The sequence below is a fragment of the Mesoplodon densirostris genome, chromosome 2, assembly GCF_025265405.1.
Source record: "Mesoplodon densirostris isolate mMesDen1 chromosome 2, mMesDen1 primary haplotype, whole genome shotgun sequence".
Taxonomy (NCBI): domain Eukaryota; kingdom Metazoa; phylum Chordata; class Mammalia; order Artiodactyla; family Ziphiidae; genus Mesoplodon; species Mesoplodon densirostris.
Window position 1 is genome coordinate 45877842 of NC_082662.1, and position 23549 is coordinate 45901390.

Consider the following 23549-nt stretch of genomic DNA (forward strand, 5'->3'; position numbering starts at 1 on the left):
AGGGTGGGGGCTGGCCTGGGCTGGGACACAGCTGGGGCAGAACCAGGACATTGCTATGTCTTCATAAATTGAAAGCAGTGGTGGCTTTGGGGCTCCTGGGGAGGGGCGGAGCCTCTCTCTCAGCATCTGGCCTTGCAGGCATCCCTATCCTCCGGGAGGGAGGGGCCGAGTCTTGAAAGCCTTGAACTAGAGTCCTGGCCCTGACATTATTTGCTCTGAGACCTGGGCAACTGTTTTCAGCTCTCAGAGCCTCAACTCTGAGCTCCAGAAAGTGGGGACAGTACCCCTGCCTGCCGCCCTCACAGGCCAACACGATGGAAATGTTACAGTCGGGGCTTGGGCTACGCCTGCCTGTAACTCTCCAGCTGGGGCTCCCATGTGCAGTCTTTCCCCTTTCTGAGACTCCACTTTCCGTCAAGTGGATCTCATTCCGGTCTCTCAAGGTGGGGGAAAGTTAGTGTGAGCCTGGTCCTTGTGCTCAGGAAAGTCATGAGTTGAGATCCTGCCCTTGGCCCCTGATCGCGGAGGCCTCCCCTGGCCCCTACAGCTCCACAGGCTCAGACGTTGGTCTCAAGCTCACTGATCTCAATGGTGCAGTGGTCCAGGCTGGTGGCAGCTGGCTCCTCATCCTGCTCTACCTGGATGGGGACGTGGTGGGGACAGGTGGGGCCCAGGGTCAGCTCTGAGGCCTCAGCCACGCTCTTCACACAGCCGTTCTGCTGGGTCGCCACGATCTCCTGGAGGCTCACTGGCTTGGTCTCGCAGGGCGGCAGCTTCTGGTGAGGGAAACAGGTCTTGGCAGCAGCAGGCGAGACTGGGGTGAGGCGGTAGGGAGGACTGAAGGAGCAAAGGGCTGGGAACAACCTGACCGGGTTTCCTGCAGATGTGCTGGGGGGTCTTGATAGGTCACAAGGACTCTCTGGGCTCCAGTTCCAAGCTGTCCTGCCTTCTCCTGGGACTGTCTTAGTAGAGGAGGGCACCTGGCCCACGGGGTCCAGTGCGGGAATGGGCGGCTCCCCTGCCTGGCCTCAGCGTCCTCCCCATGGAGTGGGGCAGCCTGCTACACGTGGTTGCTGAAGGAACCCTGAGGACCGTGAAGCCCCCGCAGACGTGTGGACGCTGGCATTGTTGTCGGCAGGACACTAGGGTGCTGCTCCCTGAGGGCACTGACTGTGTTCACCACTGCTGCTCCTGTGTCTGGATCAGCACCGGCCACAGTGGGTGCTCAGCAATTTGCTGTTAGAGGAATCTGTCACCCGGGTGCCCACGATGAGAACAAGGCATGCAGGGATCAGGTGAGGGCTGCCCAGCTGGTGGGTGGCCGATGTGCTGCCTTGCCCACCCCACCTGGCTCCACCCCCGGGTCTTTGGGCAGCCCGGCTGGGAGGGAGGCACCCTTCTCACCTCAGTGCCCGTGTCCTGAGAGAAGTCCTTCCGGCAGACGTGAGCCATGATCCCGGCGGCCAGTGCATCACCCAGCACGTTAATCATGGTGCGGAAACGGTCCCTGGTGGGCCAAGGTGGGCGGTGAGCGGCAGGCCCTCTGCTGTAAGGGGAGCTGGAAGAGGACAGTGCTCACCCCAGCAGCACCCACAGGATGGGCGCCTTCCTGGTCCTCCCAGCCCACCACCCCCTGGTGATGCTGAAGTGGGGGATGCAGGGTCGGCTTTGTAGGCACGTGACTGTGCAGTGGCGCAGGGCCTGTGTGTAGAAGGGCCTGGACTTGGGCTAACGCTCTGCTCCCACCCTCTTGAAATTCTGTATAATGTTCGAACAGGGGATCCCACATTTTCATTTTTGAAAACTGGGCCCTGCAAAGAATGCAGCTGGGCCGGTGTCAGCGAGTACCCACTGTGCCAAACCACAGCAGGTCCCCAGCCCACCCCGAGTGCCTGCCACCCAAGGGATAGGGGTGGGTGGGGCGAACCCCACTCACAGAGCCCAGTCGACGGCGATGATGAGGGTGATGTCATCAGTGGGAAGTCCCACGGAGGTGAGCACGATGACCATGGTGACGAGCCCGGCCTGGGGGATGCCAGCTGCCCCGATGCTGGCTGCGGTGGCTGTGATGCTGCAGGAGGGGCAGGGAGCATTGCTGGGCCCTGGACCCAAGAAGGAGGCCAAAATCCCAGGGCCTCTGGGGATAGCATTGTGGAGCAGGAATTGTTAGGAATGCCACATCAGGGGGTTCCCTGGGTGGGAGGCATGTCTCTGCTTAAGGTCTTGTGGTCCCAGAGGCCCCCATCCCTGGCCTCAGCAGAACCTCCTGAGAAGTTTGTGGAAAACCCTGTGTCTGGAGCCACTGTCTCTGTAGGTTTCCAGGAAGCTGCCCACAGATTCTGATTGTCCACTGGCACAGCTCTGCCCAGCCTCCCTCTAGGACTGGGTCCCCAGGGTCAGACTTGTACCCTCAGGGTGGCATGTGAGGCTTTCCCCTTGGCCTCTGCCCCTCACCCTAGCACCCTTCCCTCAGCTCTAGCCACACCAGCAGCTCTTCCACCGTCCATCAATCCTGCCCCTGGCCTCTGCTTACCCTGTGCCTGCCTGCATCACCCTCCCTGCTCTGCATGTCCAGACTGCAGGCCCTCCGCTGGCCCCAAGCTTCCCAGCCTGCTCAGAGCTCCCCCTCTGCAGAGCAGCGCTGGGGGAGGATACTGGTGCCCTGAGTCACGAGGCCAGGTCACATTTCAGCCCCAGCACTGGCTTGCTGTGTGGCCTGGAATAAGCCCCTTGCCTTCTCTGGGCCTCAGAGACTCCATGAGATCTGGGAGCTCAAGACTCCTGAAGGCTGTTCCGGAGTACCCCCCACCCCAATCCACACTGGGTGCAGGGTGTCAGGAGTGCACCTGATGGTGATGATCTGGCCGAAGTCCAGCTCATAGTTGTTGACCTGGGCAATGAAGATGGCAGCCACAGCCTCGTAGAGTGCGGTGCCATCCATGTTGATGGTGGCGCCCACGGGCAGCACGAAGCGGGCAATGCGCCGGTCGATGTGGTTGTTCTCCAGCAGGCACTTGAAGGTGATTGGCAGTGTGGCTGAGCTGTGGGCAGAGGGGCCAGTGTCTGCTCATCACCCTGCTCCAGGATGGTCAGGGCCCCCAGGTTGCCTGCTGACCAGTGATGGAAGCTCTCCAACCCCACCCCCCGCCCCACGCCAGGCAATTGGCCCATCTGGGGTGGGGGGAGAGCAGGCTGAAGGGGCTTTGAAAATAGTCACATGGCCAGACTTGCCCAGGCCCAGGGCCTCAGAGACCCCCATACACACAGGTCAGGAAGGGAGTTACCACCAGCCGAGCTCCTACTATGCGTCGGGCACTGTGCTTTATGCATCCTCATGGCTTCCTGCGAGGGAGGGGTTTTAAGTCCCTTTTACAGGAGAAAAAACTGAAGCCCAGAGGGGAGGAGGGGCTGACCCTGTGTCGCACGACTGTGCCAAGTGCGGATGAAGAGGTCAGTCAAAAGCAGGGCTCTGGCGGGACCGCTGGCTTCAGATTCCGGCCTCCCACTAGCCCAGTGGCCCTGGCACCTCCTTAACCTGCGTGTGCCGTAGCTTCCTTGTCCCAAGCAGTCCATACATTACAGAGCTATTAGGATTAACGAGTGGGCCCTCAGGACAGCGTCTGCATACTGTAGGCGCTCAACCAGTGGTAGCCGCTGCTCACGTGGCAGCTGTGTTGTTACTGAGCTCCCAGTGGTATGTTGGGACTGAAACTTGGGTTAGCCTGGCCCCAGAGCCCTTCCTCTTCCACAGGCCATTGCCTGGGAAGCCCACTGGCCCCTGCCAGAGCCCCTCATGGGCCCCAGGCATGCTGGGCCCTAGGCCGTGGTTCCTGCCAACAGGAAATGACGAGGGCTGCCGGCTCTGTCACGGGGGCCAGCAGCTGCTTGGGGCTTCGTCTTTCCCTCTCACCTCCTCCCTCGGCCCTGGGTGAGGGTTCCTGGACAAGGCTTCTAGGGCTTCTCCTCACTGGGCTTCTGCTCCTCCTGAGTCCTGTATGAGGTGCTTCTGCTGCCAAGGGTGGGCCATGTGGCTGCCAGGGAAGGAGGTCTGTGGTGGCCCTCATTCCCATTTTACAGGTTGGGAAGCTGAGGCCCAGGGAAGAGAAGGCAGTAAGGGATGCAGGGAAGAGCCAGGCCTTTGGTACCAGAGACATGGGCTCAAGTTTGGGTGACTTCTTCCATGCGGAGCTTGGACATTTGCTGTGGGGAGAACCACCCTTTCTTCACAGGGTTAGATGCCCAGTAAGTGACCACCTCCTTTCCCCCACCCCACCCCTTGCTCAATAGCCGAGTTTGCATGACACTACCTCCCTGGGTCTCCTGCACTCGTTGCGGTCTGGGATATTTGAGAGCAGGTGCTGCTTCATCAAGCCCAGACCGGCCTTAGTGGGTTATCTCCATTAATCCCACAGTAACCCTATGTGGCAGAGGCTACAATGATCCTCAGTCTGTATCCGAGGAAACTGACAGGGAGGTCACCAGGGAGGTCAGGTGACTGGCCCACAGCCACACAGCTCGTGGGTGATGGAACCATGAGGCAAGTTCCCACTGTCTGGAGACACCGCCAAGGTTGTGACGGGGCAACGTGCCAGGCTGTCCCAGTGACAGTAGACAGGCAAGGTCCCTAAACAGCACAGGGCCTGACTTCAACAGAAGCACCACGTGGCAGTGCAAGGCGACAGCGATAGCGACTGCAGACTCAGCACTCTTGAGCTCTCCCTGCCCCTGTTGCGTGGAAGCCGAGCCCCATGTGGACTGAGTGAACCCGGGGTATGTGGGCAGGTGGAGGAGGGCTTTCTGCCGTCTGGGCAGGTAGTGCCTCAAGCATTACATTTTAAGAATACGTCTTGTTACCGTAGCGTCTCCCAAGTTTGTGAAGCAGGTCACGCTGACACTTTCCGTGGTTCTACGGCTACGGACAAATGATGGCTGGCCAGAAGGACAGCATTCAGCCATGGTCTCCTCCCCCATCCTGCCCGCTGCCCAGGGCTACCTGGAGGAGGTGGCCAGTGCGATGAGCAGGGCCTGGAGAATGCCGCGGATGAAGACGATGGGGTTCTTTTTGGTGATGAAGAAGTAGAGCAGGGGCAGGATGAAGAGGCCGTGCACCACCAGCCCGCACACCACGGTGACAGCGTAGAAGCCCAGCTTCTTTCCCACGGTCGTGGGGTTGTCCATCTCCAGGATCTTGCCGGCGATGAGGAACACGATGCCAAAGGGGAAGTACCTGGGGTGGGCGGGGCAGCCGGCTCAGTGCCGGGCAGACAAAGGTCCTGGGAGGCCCTGGCACTGCATCACTGCCTAGCCTCACCCTCCTAAGCCTCCCGGGGCCCCTGTGAGGACGGGATGAGACTGTGTGCCCAGGTGCCTGGCACGTGGTGAAACGAATGCTACCTCAACCAGCCCAGCGATGCACAGCCTCCTGCCGCTCTGCCTTCCTCCGTCCAGGCCTTTGAGGAGCTCCCCTGCCCTCTGCAAGCCCACGTTTCAGCCCAGCAATGCTACAGCCTCTGGAGGTGACCTTGGCAGGCCTCTGCATTTCCCCATCTGACTGTGCAAGGTTAGATTAGAAGATTCCTAAGGTCTGAACTCTGAACCAAGAAGGGGCAGCTGGTTGTCGCTTCCGGTGTTTCCTTTCTCCAAAAACTGAGCTGATGAGGCCCCAGGTGATGGGGAAACTGAGGCCAAGAGCACAGGGCCAGGTTTATTAGCTCTTAGCTTGCCACCAGTGGGCCTGATGGGGCCAGAAGTGGCAGGCCCAGGGCTGGAACCCGGCCTGGTCAGGGCTGGGGGGATCCAGGGGAACACAGCCTCCCGGGCAGCTTTCTGCTCCCTCCTAAGGGACCACGGTGTCCCTCCAGCTGCCCAGGGCAGAGCTGGCAGGGGGTGGAGTGGGTAGAAGAGAAGCCCCCCCCGCCCCTACGATGAGGCTTACCACACAGCCACTGCCACGATCTTCATGACGGACTCATTGAGGCACTGGCAGAAGCTGACCAGGGGGGCCCCGCTGTCACCCATACGGCCCAGCATGATGCCTGCGGGGGGCAGGGACACAGCATATCACAGACGCCGCAGACGGCGGCAGATGTGCACGACGCCTACGTGTGCCAACACACGCTGGTGGCCAGGCAGGGACAGACCACAGGCACACGCAGATCTCGGCGCTTAGCCGACTGCCCAGCAGCCTCTGACGCCCCAGCGCTTCCCCCGCACCTCCCCTCTCCTCCCCGCTGGAGCAGGCTGTGACCTCCCCACAGGGCTCTCATCTCTTCCTCCTCTCTCACCCCGCTCTACCCAGCATCAAGTGCCATGTTCTGAAGATAAAAATGCTCCCTGCCAACACCTCCGACTGGCTTCCCTGCACACACAGAGCATAACCAACACTCCCACACCCCCCGCTTCAGGCCCCACTTGATCTGACCCCGTTTACAACTCCCGCCTCTGTCAGGCCCTGCTTTCCCTTCCTCACTGTGCTCCTGCGTCGCGGCCTTCTTCACGTTTCTAGACTACATCAAGCTCTTGACTGTGGTGGAGCCTTTGCCCGCATGGTACCCGACACCCAAAGCTCTGGCCTGGCTGGACACCCGCTCCCACTGCCCTGGCAGACTCCCCACCTACTCCCCTCTATTTCACTTCTTTCTGATCCCTTCATATCACTTATTACAACAGTCGTCTGGTGTTTTTTTCTGTCTTCTCCAGTAGAAGGTTAACCCCATGAAGGCAACTCATCATTGGATGGATGAATGAATGTATGAACGAACAAATGAATGCATGATAAAGCCTTTTCCGGAGCCCCTGTTACCCTCCCCTTGGGGTTCTGGGCTCTCCATCACTCAGGAAGCATTCACATGTGTGCTATTCTGTGGGGTGAGCTCATGCAGGTGAGCATGGTGAGTCCAGTCCTGGAACAGTGACAAGTGACTGCCCTCCCTCTGGTGACACAAAAATGGAAAGCAAATCACACCCTGTGACTGCCCTCATGGAGCTTACCGCCACTGTGTCCGAGAGGCTCATCCACTGACTCAGCTGGGGAGGGGCAGGATTTGAACCCTGGTCTGTGGGACTCCAGAGAAGAGCTCTTTCCCTGCCCATGAAGCCCGAACCCACGCTGTCTGGGGAGCAGCTACCACGGGTGATGGGGAGCGGTGGCACCCTGCCGGGGTGGGTAGGAGAGGCCGGAGATGCGATGACCCTGGGCCCAGCCCTGCGCATCTGGCCCATGGAAGCCTGACTGAGCTCAGAGCCAGGGTTTCTGCTGCCTCTGTCCCTTCTCGGCTATTCCTATTCCCCATCAGGCTCCCTGGGTGGGGCACCCATGGGCGCTGGCTGGGTGCTAGTGTGCATGGGACGCAGGGGGTGGCAGTGGGCTTCCTCTGACAGGCAAGGCCAATGACACCTTAGCGTCAGCCACATCCCAGCACCAGGGAGGAAACGGGGAAGGAGGTTGCGGTGAGGGGAGCAGCCGTGCAAGTGTGCTCGCTAACGCTCAGATGTGGGCACACAGATGTGGGTGCAGCTAGAGCTGGGCACACACAACAAATATACACTGACACGTGGACAGTTGCATGTGCTCAGCAAACAGTTGAGTTGAAGGGTCTCAAAGGTTTCTTTTTTTGTGTGTGTGCGGTACGTGGGCCTCTCACTGCTGTGGCCTCTCCTGTTGCGGAGCACAGGCTCCGGACGCGCAGGCTCAGCGGCCATGGCTCACGGGCCCAGCCACTCCGTGGCATGTGGGATCTTCCCGGACCGGGGCACGAACCCGTGTCCCCTGCATCAGCAGGCGGACTCTCAACTACTGTGCCACCAGGGAAGCCCTCAAAGGTTCCTTTAGCTCTGCCAATAGATGTCCTTTTAGTGTGTTCCCACCCCTAAGAGAGAGGTGATGGCTGGGAGGAGGAAGAAAGTCCAGGATTGGGGACAGATTATCAGATGGACTGAGGATGCTTCCAAACACTGTCTCCTCACACACTCGGGTCTCTGAGGTCCTGGCCCCTCTGTGTGCCTGCCTGGCCTTTTGACCACGACGATAAGTGCTCCATTACCCCTTATCATTCATCCATCCATCCATCCATCTACCTGTCTCTCTGGAAGATTTTTTTTTTTTTTTTTTTTTGAGGTACGCGGGCCTCTCACTGTTGTGGCCTCTCCCGTTGCGGAGCACAGGCTCCGGACGCGCAGGCTCCACACGCGCAGGCTCAGCGACCATGGCTCACGGGCCCAGCCGCTCCGCAGCATGTGGGATCTTCCCGGACCGGGGCACGAACCCGTGTCCCCTGCATCAGCAGGCGGACTCTCAACCACTGCGCCACCAGGGAAGCCCTCTCTGGAAGATTTTACTGAGCACCTGTTCCAGCCAGTCCCGTGGAGGCTATGGGGCTAAATGGAGAACAAGCCCTGTCTCCGCCTGCAAGGAGCGTACACAGCTGCCGTGCAGCCGTTAAACAGTCACACAAACAATTACCTAACTGCACTGGGTCAAACATGTGAGTAACACAGGGCACCTGACTAGGGGGTCAGGTAGACTTTCCCCAGGACGGGATGCTTATGCAGAGGCCCCTCAAGGATGAGAAAGGTGCAGGGGAGAGGGAGGGGCAGGAACAGCCAGGCTGAGGGAGGTGGGAAGGGTCCGGGAGGCGCCTTCCAGGAACTGGCGGGCAGCTCGGCGCGGGGAAGTGAGCAGGACGAGAGGGGGCAGCCTGGCCGGAGCTTGCAGGCTCTGCGGGCCGCGCGTGGTGTTTGGACCCCTCTTGGAGTACAGTGGAGCCAGTGGAGGCTTTACATGGAGACTCAGTGACCCTGTGAGGAGGACACACCAGGACAGGGAACTCTTGAGGCGGCATTTGCAGAAACCAGGTAAGAGATGACGGCGGCCTTGGCTGGGGCAGTGGGCCGAAGGTAAAATGCACAGACTGGGGAGAGATTTCAGAGGCAGGCCTGACTGGATTTGGGTGTGGGCTGAGGCAGAAGGTGCGGTAGCAAGTGACCCCCAGGTTCCTTGCCTGAGAATCCATGAGGATGGGGAGGCTTTCCACTGAGAAGAAAGCCCTGCAGAGGAGTCGGAAGCCAGAGAGGCCCTCCCAGGTCTGGGGCTGGGGTGACGGGGGGCTGATGTGATTTTATAGTGAGACTCGTGATGACCCCTGGGCTGGCCTAGAAGGACGAGGTGGGACTGACAAGCTAGATTGCTGTGGAGGGGTTAGGACTTCCTCGGCTCCAAAAAAGGGAGAAGGTTGTATGCGTATGTTGGCGGGGGTGGCCATGGGCGCACAGGCAGGGGCGTATCCAGAGGTTTTGTGGGATCTGAAGCTTACACAGTTTGCGGACCTCTTCAAGAAAAAGAATACAAACTTAAAAAAAGAAAAATAGGTACAGGCCCCAAAAGGGGCCTGTGCAAGTTAAGCGTAACCAGCTTCCTGGTTAAGTAGCCTGTGGTGGGCCTTGGGGACCCAGAGAAGAGTAGCAAAGGGAAGGGTGTGGTCAGGGGGCCCCAAGAAATGGCACAGACAGGTCTGCAGAGAGAAGGCCCCATGGTTGAGGGCGGAGGGGAGGAATGAGGGCTTTAAATAAACAGCCGCTGGGACGGGACTAGAGGCATGCTCTTCTCATAGGGAGGGCCGACACCCCTGGAGGCAAACAGCACCCAGGGCTGGGGAATTCCGAGTGAGGAACATCAGCTCCAACTTGAGGGAGGGCTGGGGATACCTCCTGCCCCCGTAATGGAATGGGGACATGAGCCCCTCCCTTGGAAAGGAAAGGAAGGAACCACCTGGAAGATGGGGAGACTCCAGGCTATTCAGGTTACTGGACGCAGGGATGCAGGGAGGGATAAATGCAAGGAAGGCAGGCTCCAGGGCAGGCCTGGGCGGGTGGGCAGCACATACCCATGGTGGCAGAGAAGATGACGATCCCTAGCACGTTCATGCCATCGCTGGTGCCAGGTTCTGACTTGTAAACAACCTCGGGCGGTGGGGTCAGGTCCAGGGCGAAGTTCTGCACACGAGAGCCATTCTCCTCCTGGACACCATAGATGAGGATCCGCCGAGGAGGGGCCTCCTCCGGTGCCACCTTGGGGGACTTCACAACGGGGGTAGTCTTGGTGCGGTACTGTGGGGTGACATCCCAACCCGGAATGAGTCCAAGTGTTGTTACTAATATCAACAAAACAATAATAATAACATCTTGGAAGCACATTTGTATCCACTCATGAAGTATTTGATGGACACTAACCCTGTGACATAGGCAGGACAGGGATTATTATCAATTATTATCAATATCTTACCAAAAATAAAACTGAGATTCCTTTATCCATACATACACTACCCAGCCACACCTCCCTCCATCCCGCCTTCCCTCTTCTTTCTATGCCTCATTACACCCACCTGGGACCCTCTCTAATCATCCATCCATCTCCTACCTGGATAATCTACTTGGATAATCCTCCTTTCACCTGTTTATCCCCTTTCAACCATCCATTATCCATCCATAACAGCCAGCCGGCCCTGCCTTCTACTGACGGAAACTTGGATTTTCTATTTGAAAAGCTCAGCTTGTCCCGAGCTTTCTTCCCCAGCTGGGAAGAGTTGAGTAGCTGAGTCACCTCCCTTTCCTCCCCAGCCCTCAGGGCATTCCTGAGTCTTTTCCTCTCATTCCTCAGGTACTAGGAGTCCACACAAGGGCTCCTATCCTCCCAACACCACAGTATCAATAAAGCAAGTCTTCTAGTGGGGGAAAAAGGGAACCACTCAGGATCTGTGCTTCAGTTCCCTCATCTGTAAAATGGGGTCTTAATAGTTAATCTACCTCGTTAGGTTAAATGAGACAATATATGTAAAGTGTTGACAGCAGGGCCTGGCACATGGTAAGCCTTCTGTAACCATTACTGCTATTAACACCACCACCACCATCACCATCATAATCATCATCCCAACGTTGAACGCTCTGTGCTGGGTGCTGGGCCTTGAAGGATGGGTAGGAGTTTGCCAAAAGATAAAGGGCATTCCAGGCAGGGAAGTGAAGTAGCGCAATATTCTCTCTTTCTCTCTCACATCTTCAATAATTCCCCGTCACTGTTGGAATAATATCTAAACTCCTTAGCCTAGCATTCAGGGCCCTTCACTACCTGGCTCATTTCACAGATGAAGACCCAGGAGGTTAGGAAAGATATAGTGATTAGCTCAGGGTTTCACAGCTCCTTATTTCGAAGCCTCTTCCGCAACCCTCAGCCACCTCCTCTGTGTCTCCGGGCCCAATACAGGGCCCCAGCACAGGGAAGAAGATCAGGAAATGCTTGTTGGACTGAGTCAACCAACCGGCTGACACTTTAGAAGGGGAAAAGAATGGGAAATTATTAGAAGTGCAGACAAAGATTGGTGTACAAGGTTGTTTACCATAATTTCTTGTTTTGGAAAACAACTGAAAGGGGAAATGGGCAAATAAATTATAGCCCAGCCTTACAAGAGCCAAAGAGTTGCATCACCACTAAATATTGTATTTTTAAGAAACATTTAATAACCATGGAAAGTACCCATTATATAACGGGAGTGGGGAAAAAAAAAGCAAGATGCACACCATATATGTCCTATGATCCTAATTTTATTTTTTAAAACATTTCTGCAGAGAAAAAAAGACTAGAAACATACCTTCTACTATCGCTATTGCTAGGTGCTGGAACTACAGGTGATTTTTATCCTCTGCTTTATATTTTTTAGTATTTTCCTAATATTTTACAGTGAATGTTATTACTGTTTTTATTAGGGGCAAAGGATTATTCTAAAAAGAAAGAGAAAACAGGCTTAGACACAGACAGGTCTGGGTTCACCTATTAGCTCTGCCATTTACTAGTGGAATAACCTTGGGCAAATCCTTTAACCCTCCTGAGCCTCAGATTCCTCTTCCAGGAGAGGGGCTGGCCCTACCCCAGGGCAGGGTTATTATGAGGACTGAAGGGGATGGTGTGTGCGAGCGGGTGTAAACGAGCTCAGAGCAGGCACTCAGCAGGGGCTTCCCTCCACCCTCATAATTCTTCCTCGTGAAAAGTTGGAACCCAGGGCGGGAGTGTGGCCACAGGAGGCTCTAAGGATCCAGGTCCTCCCACCACCTCTCCCTGTAGCGTCCCAACCCCAGGGACAGGGACACTGGCTGGGCAAGCCTGTCATTCCCTAGCCAGGCCCAGGCTGGCCCTGCCTGCCCACCCCTCCATCGCCCGGGGACCCACTCACCTGTTTGAATGTGGCTTCCACCAGGTTGGCTGGGAACATGTTCCTGGGAAGAGAGTCAGTAATTGAAGAATTCCAGGACAGGAGGGCCCTTGGGGTCATCTGAACACTTCCCTTGGCAGTGAAGGGCTTCTATGATCCTGCCCCACCTCCCTATGCAGTCTTACTTCTTCCCACCACCCCCATCCCAGGACTTAAAGCTCCAACACCATCTGCATAAGGTTCCCAAAACACGCTGCATACGTCTCCAGCTCCAGGCCTTTGACCACTGTTCCTTCTGCCCAAAATGCACTGCCTACTTCTCTGGCTGATTCCTACTCCAATCAAGCAGAGGCCAAGCCTTCTATGACTGCTCCAGGTGGACTCCATGGCCCTTGCCCTGTGGGTCAACTATGCTCCAGCAGGCTGCTGGATGGCACTGGTCACATGATTGCTTCCCCCACAGACTGGCTTCCTTGAAGGTGGGACTTGGTCATTCATATCTTATCTGTGGCTCCCAACACAGGACCTGGCACATAAATGGGATCATTATTCTCGTTAATATAATTTTCATAAAGCTAAAGGAGGAGGAAGTCTTGTCCTACCAGATATGAAAGCATACTGTAAAGATGTAACTGTCAAAACAGTGAGATATTGACACAGCCATCAATCGAAAAATCAATGTAATGGAACCTGTAGCCTAGAGACAGAACCTGGGACATCTAAGTATTTCATATTTGATAGAAGTTGCTTCACAAATCAGTGAAGAAAGGAAGGACTCATTCTAGAGAACTGCATAACTAATCAACAATTCAGAAAAAATGGAAACTAGATCTTTATGTACACTGCACCAAAATAAATCCCAGATGGCTTAAAGAAATAAATAATTTAAAAAATGAAACCATAAAAATATAGAAGAAACACAGGTTCATGTTTTATCAGATCTCAGGATATGGAAGGACACTCTAAGAACAAAATCAATAGATTTTACTTCATTAAAATTCAGAATTTCCTAAGTGCAACTTAGTATCCTGCATTGGATTCTGGAATAGAAAAAAAGAACACTAGTGGAAAAACTGGTGAAATCCAATGAAACAATTTAGTTAATAGTGTGTACTAATTTCATGTCTTACTTTTGACAAATGTGGTAGATGTAAGTCACTGACATCAGGGGAAGACGGGCACAGCTGGGAACTCTCTTTACCATCTGTGCAACTTTTCTATAAATCTAAAATTATGCCAAAATCAAAAGCTAAAAAAATTGAGAAGCTCTCTAAAACAGATTACAATACAAATAAAATAATAAAGCAAATGACAAACTGGGGAAACTATACAACAAAGTGTTATCATCTTAATCTTTAAAGAGTTTTTACAAATCTTGGCCTTGTTTCCATGTTCACTGTCTGTCATTTCTCACCAGAACATCAGCTCCCTGGAGGGCAGGGATCTCTGTTTTGTTTTCTGCCATGTCCCCAGCACCTGGAAGAGTGCCCGGCACGTAACAGGCACTCGGTAAATATTTGCTGCATACATAAATGGACCACAGAAACATTAATACCTCAGTAGAAAAATGATGGAACGTCCTGACCAGGTTATTCACTTTGCAGAAGAAAAAGAACATAAGTAGCCAAAAAACCTTTTAAAAAATGTTCGGGGTGGTGCAGTGGTTAAGAATCTGCCTGCCAATGCAGGGGACACGGGTTTGAGCCCTGGGGCAGGAAGATCCCACATGCTGCGGAGCAACTAAGCCCATGAGCCACAGCTACTAAGCCCGTGTGCCACAACTACTGAAGACCGCGTGCCTAGAGCCGGTGCTCTGCAACAAGAGAAGGCACTGCAATGAGAAGCCCGCGCACCACAACGAAGAGTAGCCCCCGCTCGCTGCAACCAGAGAAAGCCCGTGCGCAGCAGTGAAGACCCAACGCAGCCAAAAAAAAAAAAAACCCATTAAAAAAAAAAATGTTCAGCTTCACTGAAAAAGACATTTTCACCTATCAAACTGTTAAAGAAATTTTCAAATGACAGTATACACCGCTGAGGATGTTTGGTGACTCCCTCACATGGTTCTGGCAGCAAACTTTGCATAAAGCAATTTGCAGTTCACAGCGAGGGTCTTTGTCTTTATAATCTGCTTTAGGAATCTAACCTAAATCAGAGATGCTAACAAGGATTTTTGTTCCTGTGCTGGCACTTCCTTGAACAGGCCATGCGCCTCGTGCTCACGTTCCTCCTCTACCTGGACCCTCCTTCCCGCTCACTCTTGCTCTTGGCCAGTCTCTCCTTTTGCGAGACTCAGCTCACACATGCATGGAGTTATACACATGAATATGAGTGTGCGTTCTTTCTTAACTTCACACCCTGGCAGCCACTGTTGGGAAGCAGAAGCTATAATTTTTTTCACTGCTGCTAAAATACAGGTTCAGGGTTAGCATATGGCAGGAGGAAGAGGGCTTAGAATGAGCTACCGTGGCAGAAAACTGGTAGAGAATCGTCTTGGCTTTCCCCACTGATTTCAGCTTTGTCACAAGGGAGAGAAGAAGCAGGGTCAGGAACTGAGATCACAGAAGCTCACATGAGGCTTATTTTTGATGAGTGCTAAGCAGATTTCTGCCACCAGAATAATAGCTGCCTGCAAGGGCTTTGGACAGCAAACAGAGCCAAAGTCACGCCAGGCACACAGCCTGCCAGAGTGCATGGCCTACTGGCCCTGGGCGCTCCTAACCAGAAGGGAGGAGGCCCACACTGCATCATGTGGTAACAGTTTGAAAATGTCTCCTGGGTATACTTCCAGTAGGTTCGAGTGATGAAGTGGTTAGAGGGAAGGATGCTTTAGCATGAGCAGAAACCAAGGGCGTTCAAAAGGCCGTACGTAAGAAACCGAATGGAACTTATACCTCATATATACATCTCTCTACAACTTCCTTTAAAATGACAATAATTTAAATTAGGTGTTTCAGCAAGGATGACTAGTTGTCTACCCAGTCTCCATGCTCTCTCCTTACTCACTTACAGAAACCCAGGCATGTTACAGGGACCAAGAAGGCCCTGCCATCAAGCCCTGTTTCCCAGACTCTCTTGCCAAAGGGGTGGCCAATGCAATGTAAGTGGGAGTCATTGGGTGGCATTTCCTGGAAGAAGCTTTAAAAGATGCCCATGCAGCCAGGACCCTTTGATCCTTTCCTCCAGTTCTTTTCTTTCTGCCCGGAACATGGACATAATAGCTGGAGCTTCAGCAACCTTACTGAACCATGAGACACACTGATGATAAAAGCCAAGTGCTTAATAAGTCCAGCAAAGCACAAAGGTGGAGGGAGCATGGGCTCCTGATGACCACAAGCTGCCACCTCTGGTCTGCTTATTTGGGAGAAAATGCAGGCCTTTACCTTACTTAAGGCTCTGCTGCTTCAGGTTTCTGTTAAGTAGCAGCCAAAAGCATTTCCTAATACATGTGGTCATACTAATTATCAATGAACTTACCCTCAGATTTTAATAAAGAAGTATAGCTTTGGTTATTAAATGAAAAAATATACACCATTTTCTTTTGGCTTTGAAGACCCATGGGAAGCCTTCCTGTTTGCCCCATGAGGCCTGTGTTCCTGGTGGTGGTTACATAAAATGCAGACATAATGTGCCTGGGAGACATTGGCAGCCAAGCCCATCAAGTATACACACACTCTGCCCTGGGCCTTCCCACACATCTCTTGGGGCAAGGCCACAGTCCACCTCACTTACTATTTGTAAGTTCCCGCTGTGACGGTTTCAAACTCACCCCCATCCCCAATCCAAGCTCCAAAGGTGGGAATTATTCCTTTCCAAGCACAGCTCCCAAGAGCTTCATCCAATCCCTGAGGAGGTAACTGGGAGCTATAAATAGAGCTAAGTCATTACTTAATCTCTCTGGTGTTTTCAAAAGATTGGAAAACAAAGAAGGGGCCCAGCTCTGACTGGTGTTCCGCTTGGCTTTGTTCTGTGAGGCTGCTCTGTGAGCAGACGTCAGTTTTCTGGAACCCCTGCTTGGAGCCCTGGGAAATGAACTCATGTCTTGGAGAGTCATCCAGGGACATGGCCTATTGTGTTCCTCTGGATCATCTTTGAGAGACGGATGCGTATCTTCCCTCCCTGAAGGATGCAGTGGGCCTTATTTCCCTGTTCGGTTGGACCCCTCATCTTTCTGACTTTTCCTTAGGCACACCTGCCTCCATTTCCCAGTTCCCTGCCCTGGTCCTCTGTGTTCTTGGTTGGTAGGCAACTGTTCTGGGCCAGAGCAAGGGTGAGGGGGCCGCTGGTACCCTCATCGCTGGTGTCCTCATTTTCTGCACAGCCTCTCAGAATGTCAGAGCTAGAAAGGGTCGCAGAGAGTAGCTGTCCAGGGCATTCTTCTGGTCTGTCTGTCCTAAGATGGTTGACAGCTGGATGCAGGGACCTGTATTTCCCCCCTCGCTCTCCCCACCAGCTCTCAGCACAATGTCTTTGCCCTGAGCAGTTACTTAATAAAAGTGGGCTGAATGGAACGAAAGTGACTGCACCCGCTCCCAGGGCGTCCCCATGCCTCCAGGCATATCCTGCCCACTCCATGCTACCCTGCTCCAATCCATCCTTCCCAAACTCACCACCGGCCTCCCCCTTCTCGAGAGGAACAGCCACGCCCTCACCTGGGATCAAGGTCTGCAAGGTTGAGCTCTGTGCCGTCCTTCCAACCTCGTCCCGGAACCAACCCACCTCCAGAACCTTCTGCTCGTGCCCAGAAGCCTCCTCACTGGCCTCTAGGCCTTTGTGTTTCGGAACCACAGAGCTAGAAGGGATCTTGAAATCCACAGGGGGAATAGGCCCAGGGAGCCGGCTGGCCTGCCTGCAGCCACACAGCGACCACACAGAGGTGAGACGAGCTTCCCTGCAGGAAGCATGTGATCTCCCCTGCAGCTCTGCTCTCTGACTAAGAAATGGTGACAGTGATGTCCAACCACCCAGCTTTGCAAAACAACTTGCTCAGGGTTGAGAGCGACTGGGGAAAAAACCTCAAACCAGAAGGATCGATTTTCACCACATGAAAAGCAACTGAGAGCAGGAACTCCTCCTGGAACATTTGACTCTGACATGTGGATCGGATCCAGAGCCCTCAGCCCCCAAGCAGGGGAGGCCATTGGGGAGGGGGGGTGCTCCCCGAGTGCCAACAGTCCTTCCACCACAAGGAAAGGCTGTTTCAAATCATAGGATCCAAGAAATGATGAATCACAGTCACCAAATCTTAGAAATAGTGGATCTTAGACATGAAGCTTCTCAAAATTCCTCCTCCCTTGGCTTCCAGGCTGTCGGCTTTCCTGGTTCTCCTCCTGCCCCAGCAGCTGGACGCAGCCTTCCAGTGCGGCCTCGCGCCTCGTGATCAGCCACTCTCCCTGTGCTGGTGCTTCTTCCTGCGGCTTCAAACCCCAGCGTCACCGATGCCCCTGCATCCCACGTATGCAATCAGCAAACACTCAGCACCTCTGCCATGCAGTTGCTGTTCTAGGCTCCGGAATACAGTGGGGTGATTTTTTTTTTTGCGGTACGCGGGCCTCTCACTGTTGTGGCCTCTCCTGTTGCGGAGCACAGGCTCCGGACGCACAGGCTCAGTGGCCATGGCTCACGGGCCCAGCCGCTCCGCGGCATGTGGGATCTTCCCGCACCGGGGCACGAACCCATGTCCCCTGCATCGGCAGGCGGACTCCCAACCACTGCGCCACCAGGGAAGCCCATACTGGGGTGGTTTTTAACTGGCCCTCCCAAAGCATAGTTTATTCCAGTGGGGGAGACGGAAAAAGAAATACAGAAATACACAGATAGGGTAGTGTCAGGTAGTAATCCAAGCTATGAGGAGAGAGGCTGATGGAGGCTGGGAGGCCCCTCTGAAGAGGTGACAAGGCAGCGGTGTCAATGGAAGGAGGGAAGGGCCATCCAGGCAGAGGCAGCGAGGAAGACAAAGCTCCCAGATGGGACCCTAAGCACGTTTGGAGGCGTGCACAGAGGCCTGCAGGCTGGAGTGAGGGGAGGGAGAGTTGGAGCAAAGGTCAGAGGCCAACCTGTGCATGGTGGGGGGATCTTGACGGGCCTGTAGGCCATAGTGAGCACTGTGGATTTTGAGGACCTGTGACAGGTTGCGGGCAGGTTTTTAAAGGATCCCTCTGGCTGTGGTGCTGAGAACAGACTGTAGGGAAACAGAGAGAAAGCAGGTGACCATACAGGACCCTCAAGTGAGAGGCGATGGTGGTCTGTGCGATGGTGGGAGTGGCAGAGGAGGACAGAAGGGGCACGGTTTAAGATATTATTTTGAAGGCAGAGCTGACAGAATTTGCTGACAAACTGGATGCAGGATATGAGAGAAAAAGAGAGGCATCAGACTAAGATGGGCAGGACTGAGGAAAGGACAGATCTATGGGGAAAATCAAGAGTTTAGCTTTGGATGTGCTAATTTCGAGATGCCTTTAGACAAGTGTATGTAAGAATCTGGAGTGCTGGTGAGAGGTTTCCACTGGAAACAAAATTCAGCAGCGTCAGTGTACAGAAGGTGTACAACACCATGGTACTAGATGAAATCACCAGGCAAGTAAGTGTAGATACAACAGACCTTGCCTGGGTCTCTCTGGCTCTTGACCCTGTGCGTGAGAACCACACAACAGGAACAAAACTGCAGGTATTTTTGTGATCTTTAGTTCATCACACATCTCAAAGGATAAAAAGAACCTGGAGAATGGAGAAAATGGAGGGAGTGGTAGCTGAAGGCCCTCATTCGTGGATGCCTTTGCCTTGTCACATTGCCAACCCTTCCCACCCTGAGTCTGGGCGTGGCCACATGGCTTGCTTTGGCCAATAGGATGTTAGCAGACTTGACAAAAGCAGAGACTTGGAAAAATACTTGTATGTTTCTTTTCGCCTCTCTCGTTCTTCTACCTTCCTCGCAAGAACATGCCCAGGCTAGCTCTCTCTTGGAACCCTCCCACCACCATGAAATAAATACAGGCTGGCCTATGGGAAGGTGAGGGACCACGTGGAGCCCAGCTGGATTATCTCAGCCAAGATCACCCTGGAGCTGCTGTTCCCCAGTTGAGCAGCCAGCTGCCTGCAGACACATGAGCAAGCTCAGCTAAGCCCAGTCCAAGTCAGCAGAAACTTCCAGCTGACCTTATGGTTGTTGTCTTAAGGCACTAGGTCTTCAGATGGTTTGTCACACAGCAACAGCTAACTGATGCAGAGGGTGAGGGTTTTTCAAGAGAAAGGGAAAGGGAGAGAGAGAGACTGTATGCTGAGGACGAGAGGAGTGCTTCTCCCTAACTTTAAGCCAAGAGAACTACTCAAAGACCTTGGCGGTGTCCCCTAAGATTTGAAGTATGTAGGGGCTGGTGCCTGACTCACATCCAAAGGCCTTGGGAAAGGGCTGCGTTTCCAGCAAGGATGTGTGTGTTTTTCACGGGCCAATGCGGACCTTGCAGAAGGGACACTGCCTAAGAGGATCACCGGGGCGGGGGGCGGGGAGGTGTCCCAAGCAGGGGAGCTGACCAGAGGTCAGGCCTGAGGAGGGCGCTGTGAGCAGCCAGATGGCGCAGGGAGCGCCTGAGTCACGGAAATAACAGGTGAGAGACACCAGTGATAGGAGGGGCCCCAAAGAGCCCGCAAAAGCTCCGCTGAAGAAAAACAACCAGGGAGCAGCTACCCCGGCTCACCTCACTACCATAAAGGAGGACCTTTCTAGCTCCCTCCCTCTCCCTCTTCACTGCGCCACCCCCAGGGCTAGCAACAGGGGAGTAGGTGCAGCAAGAAAGGGAGAAAAACCTGCTAGGACCTTCTTCCCACTCCAGCTTTCCACATCTGAATCAGATGCAAAAGGCTAGGACAGGATTCGCTTTAAACTGGATGAGTCTGGAGTTTTACTGTTAGACTGGACTGGATTTCTTTTTTTTTTTTTTTTTGCACGTGTGGGCGTCTCACTGTTGTGGCCTCTCCCGTGGCGGAGCACAGGCTCCAGACGCGCAGGCTCAGCGGCCATGGCTCACGGGCCCAGCCGCTCCGCGGCATGTGGGATCTTCCCGGACCGGGGCACAAACCCGTGTCCCCTGCATTGGCAGGCGGACTCTCAACCACTGCACCACCAGGGAAACCCTGGAGTGGATTGCTTATCTCTGAAATTGGTGAGAAAATGGGAGGGACCAGAAGGAGAGCAAGTTTAATGGGGCGCCCTATTGAGCCCATTAAACCGTTTCCAATGTGGTGCTTCCCCCGGCTCTGTCCCAGACCTGCTGTCCTCACCCACACTGTCCTGGGAGACTCCTCTGCCATCAGGGCCTCCCTAACACCTCTACCTGCTGCTCTCCCAACCTCCATCTCCCGTTCAGACTTCCCCACAGGATTCAGATCCACCAGCCAACCATCAGCTGACGCCTCCCTCAGGAGGTCCGCACCTGCTCCAGCACTGTCCTCTGGCCCTGTGACCACGCTGCTGTCCACTCATGTGCTCAGGCCAGAGACCTTCATGCCCTTTCAATCAGACTCCCACTGCCTCCACCCTTCCCCCCTTCTCACCGTCTCTTGCAGACTGATTTTACCTCCTGAGCAGCCTTCAGTCTTCCCTCTTCCCCCAGGCCCATGGCTGCCAGCCTGGCCCAGTCCCTGCCTCTGTCTTCCCCGCCTGCCATGCGCCCCACCTCCAGTCCACCAGCACTCTGGCGGACAGAGGGAGCCTTCTGAGTTGGATCATGCTACTCCTAGGTTTAAAACCCATTTCCGGGGCCTTTAGGATAAAATGCAATTTGGGGCCTGATTCCCAATGCTCTTCACGGTCTGGCCCCAGCCGACTTCTCCAGCAATGACTGTCCACTCCCCGCTCACATCTCAAGCTCCAGTCACACTGAATGGGCCATAACTTCTCCCCATAATACTACCTCCCAGCTCAGGACCTTTGCACAGCTGTTGTCTTCTTCGGGAATGCCCTTCCTGTGTCCCCTGTGCCCTCCCACTCATCCCATCTTGATGGGGGTGGACAGTTCAGTGTGAGCCCAGCAGGAGGCACGGGGGGGCTGAGGGGACAGAGAGTGGCCTCTGCGGCTGCCCCCCTTGTTACCATTAGTGATCAAGGGCAGACCCTGAGCACCTCATCCCCACACCCTCTTCTGCCCCCTGGGTGACCTGCGGGGCTGGGCCTGAGAGGTCAGCAGCCCCAGCCCAGGCATGGCGTTCCCAAGCAGGGTGCCGGCGGCAGGACTTACCGAATGAGGTCCAGCAGGGGGTCTGCTGAGCTCATGATGGGCTTCCCACTATGCTCCGTCGTCTCCTTCTGGGCTGCGCTGCCCGGGTGGATGATGGAGACCATGACGATGCCCACGATGACTGCCACGAAGGTGGTCCACAGGTAGTAGGCTACCGTGAGGATGCCCAGGCGGCTGGAGGTCTTGGCATCCAGGGAGGCGAGGCCGGACATCAAGCTGGGAGAGCGATAGGGGTCAGTGTCTGTGGGTGGGCAGGCCAGGCACTCAGGCGTACCCACTCTCGCCCCCTCCTGGCTCTGCCTAGCACCCTCACAGCGTTCCAGGGAATGTGCAGGCATGGGGATGCCCCCCACTAATCCAGTCCCCGAGGCTCCATCCAGCCTCTCTATTCTCTGCTCCGCTCTCTCCACCTTGCCCAGTGTCATCAGCCAAGCCCGTTCACACCTCTAGACCTTTCCATGTGTGGTGTCCTCCTTTCACTTGTCCAAATCCTACCCAGCAGGTAAGACCAAGCTCAGTGCCTCCTCTTGGGTGAAATCTTTTAGGAGCCCATTCTGGGGGTCCCACAGCTCCCGGCCTCCTCTGTCATGACCCTGGTTGTCACTGTCACTGTCTGTCTCTCTCATCAGACTGAGGACATGTGAGAAGAGGAGCAGATCTGACTTCTCTGTGGGCCCCTCGTGCCCAGCATGAGCTCTCTGTCCTGCCACCAAGCAGGTGGTTACTGCAGGCTTTTGAATAAACTAATGAGTGAGAGTGAATGAGTGAGTGAGTTAGAGCCCTGGGCTGGGACTTGGTGACCTGGGTCCTAGTCCCAGTTCTGCCCATTGGCTATGTGACCCAGGCAAGCAAGTCACTCCTCCATCTTTAGGCCTCAGGATCTGCATCTAAAAAATGGGGCCATGGTTAGATTTTCCTTGAGAGGTGCCACCCTGTGGCCGTCTTGGGTTAGTGCCCTGGCCCAGACTCTCCTCTCTGGAGACTGTATGGAGAGGCTTGCGGGTCTCTCTCCTCTTGGCTCCTCCCCACTCACCGCCTGCCCTGACCCTGGCTCTCTGCCCACCAGAGCAAGTCAGCCCTGGAGCTATTTTTCTCATGGCTGTTTGGCTGGGGAAGGGGGATGGGGGATGGGGGCAGGTGGGGAGTGAGAGATTAGTTAAGGAGATGCTTGCACTTTGCTGCCAAAAGGATTTTTCCCCAAAGCCTTTTCATTCTTTCAGATAAAGGAAGTATTTGTCTGGCTTTAATCATGTAAACAAGAGCAGATAATCCCTCCCCATCCACCTCCTCTATCATTAGGCTACATCTAGCATCAGGGCTGAGCACAGAAAGCCTCTCCTGCACCCCATGGTAACCGCTGCCTGTGAGCACCCTACTCTTCCCTGCTTGCTGTAGCAAAGACTCACTCCTCTTTTAAGACACAGTTAAAGTGTCCCCTCCTCCAGGAAGCCTTCCCTGACCATCAGGCAGGAGTAAGGCCCCTTCTCTGGGCTCCCATGGCCCCTGTGCTGCTCTCTGTCCCAGCCCCACCTCATTGAACTGTTGACTATTTACTGGAAGCACTTCCAGGGCTGGGCCTGGGTCTGATTCAATGCTGGGTCCACAGAGCCAGAACCAAACTACACTGCTGGAGTGTAGTTTGCTGAATGAAGGAGTGAATGAATGAATGAATGAGTCAATGTTTACAACCTCCATTCATGCCTGTCTGCCAGGACACCATATGTTAGTGATGGGCTTAGGGTGGGTCTTAGATGTAAATCCTGAAGGGCTCATAATGAGATTGTGTGGCCAGGAGAAATGGGGGCCACCCTGCAACATCATCCATGAGAGAGATTATCTCCAGACAAGGGCCAGCACCTCGGCCCAGGGCCAAACAGGCCTCTGACCATAACAGAATTTCCTCACAGTCAAGTCCAACTACTTCAGGCCACAGGGAAGCCATGGCCCTGAGAAGAGGCCCTGCTCGAGGCCACACAGGACACTAGTGGCCAGCTGGACCGGAACTCATTCCCCGCCTCCAGGCCTGTCCTCCTTCATCCATGTAGTTATTCAATCCTTTAGCACGTGCCCACTCTGTGCCATGCCCTGTGCCCACAGAAAGAAATCAGAAATCAGTCCCTGA

General features: G+C 54.6%; 1 protein-coding gene across 2 annotated transcripts in view; it reads right to left on the reverse strand.

Moving 5' to 3' along the window:
* Positions 1-557: 557 nt before the first annotated feature.
* The window catches only part of SLC1A7 (solute carrier family 1 member 7), a 47234-nt gene continuing 24242 nt past the window's right edge, over positions 558-23549 (reverse strand). Inside the window, exons 3-11 of one of the 2 annotated variants that reach the window (XM_060083601.1) lie at positions 21428-21643; positions 12219-12261; positions 9882-10104; positions 5936-6035; positions 4994-5227; positions 2847-3041; positions 1937-2071; positions 1405-1507; positions 558-776 (exon numbers count right to left, since the gene is read on the reverse strand). In XM_060083601.1, coding sequence (XP_059939584.1) covers positions 558-776; positions 1405-1507; positions 1937-2071; positions 2847-3041; positions 4994-5227; positions 5936-6035; positions 9882-10104; positions 12219-12261; positions 21428-21643 — 1468 coding nt within the window. The remainder of the gene's footprint in view (positions 777-1404; positions 1508-1936; positions 2072-2846; positions 3042-4993; positions 5228-5935; positions 6036-9881; positions 10105-12218; positions 12262-21427; positions 21644-23549) is intronic. The other variant, XM_060083610.1, reaches the window with a different exon arrangement.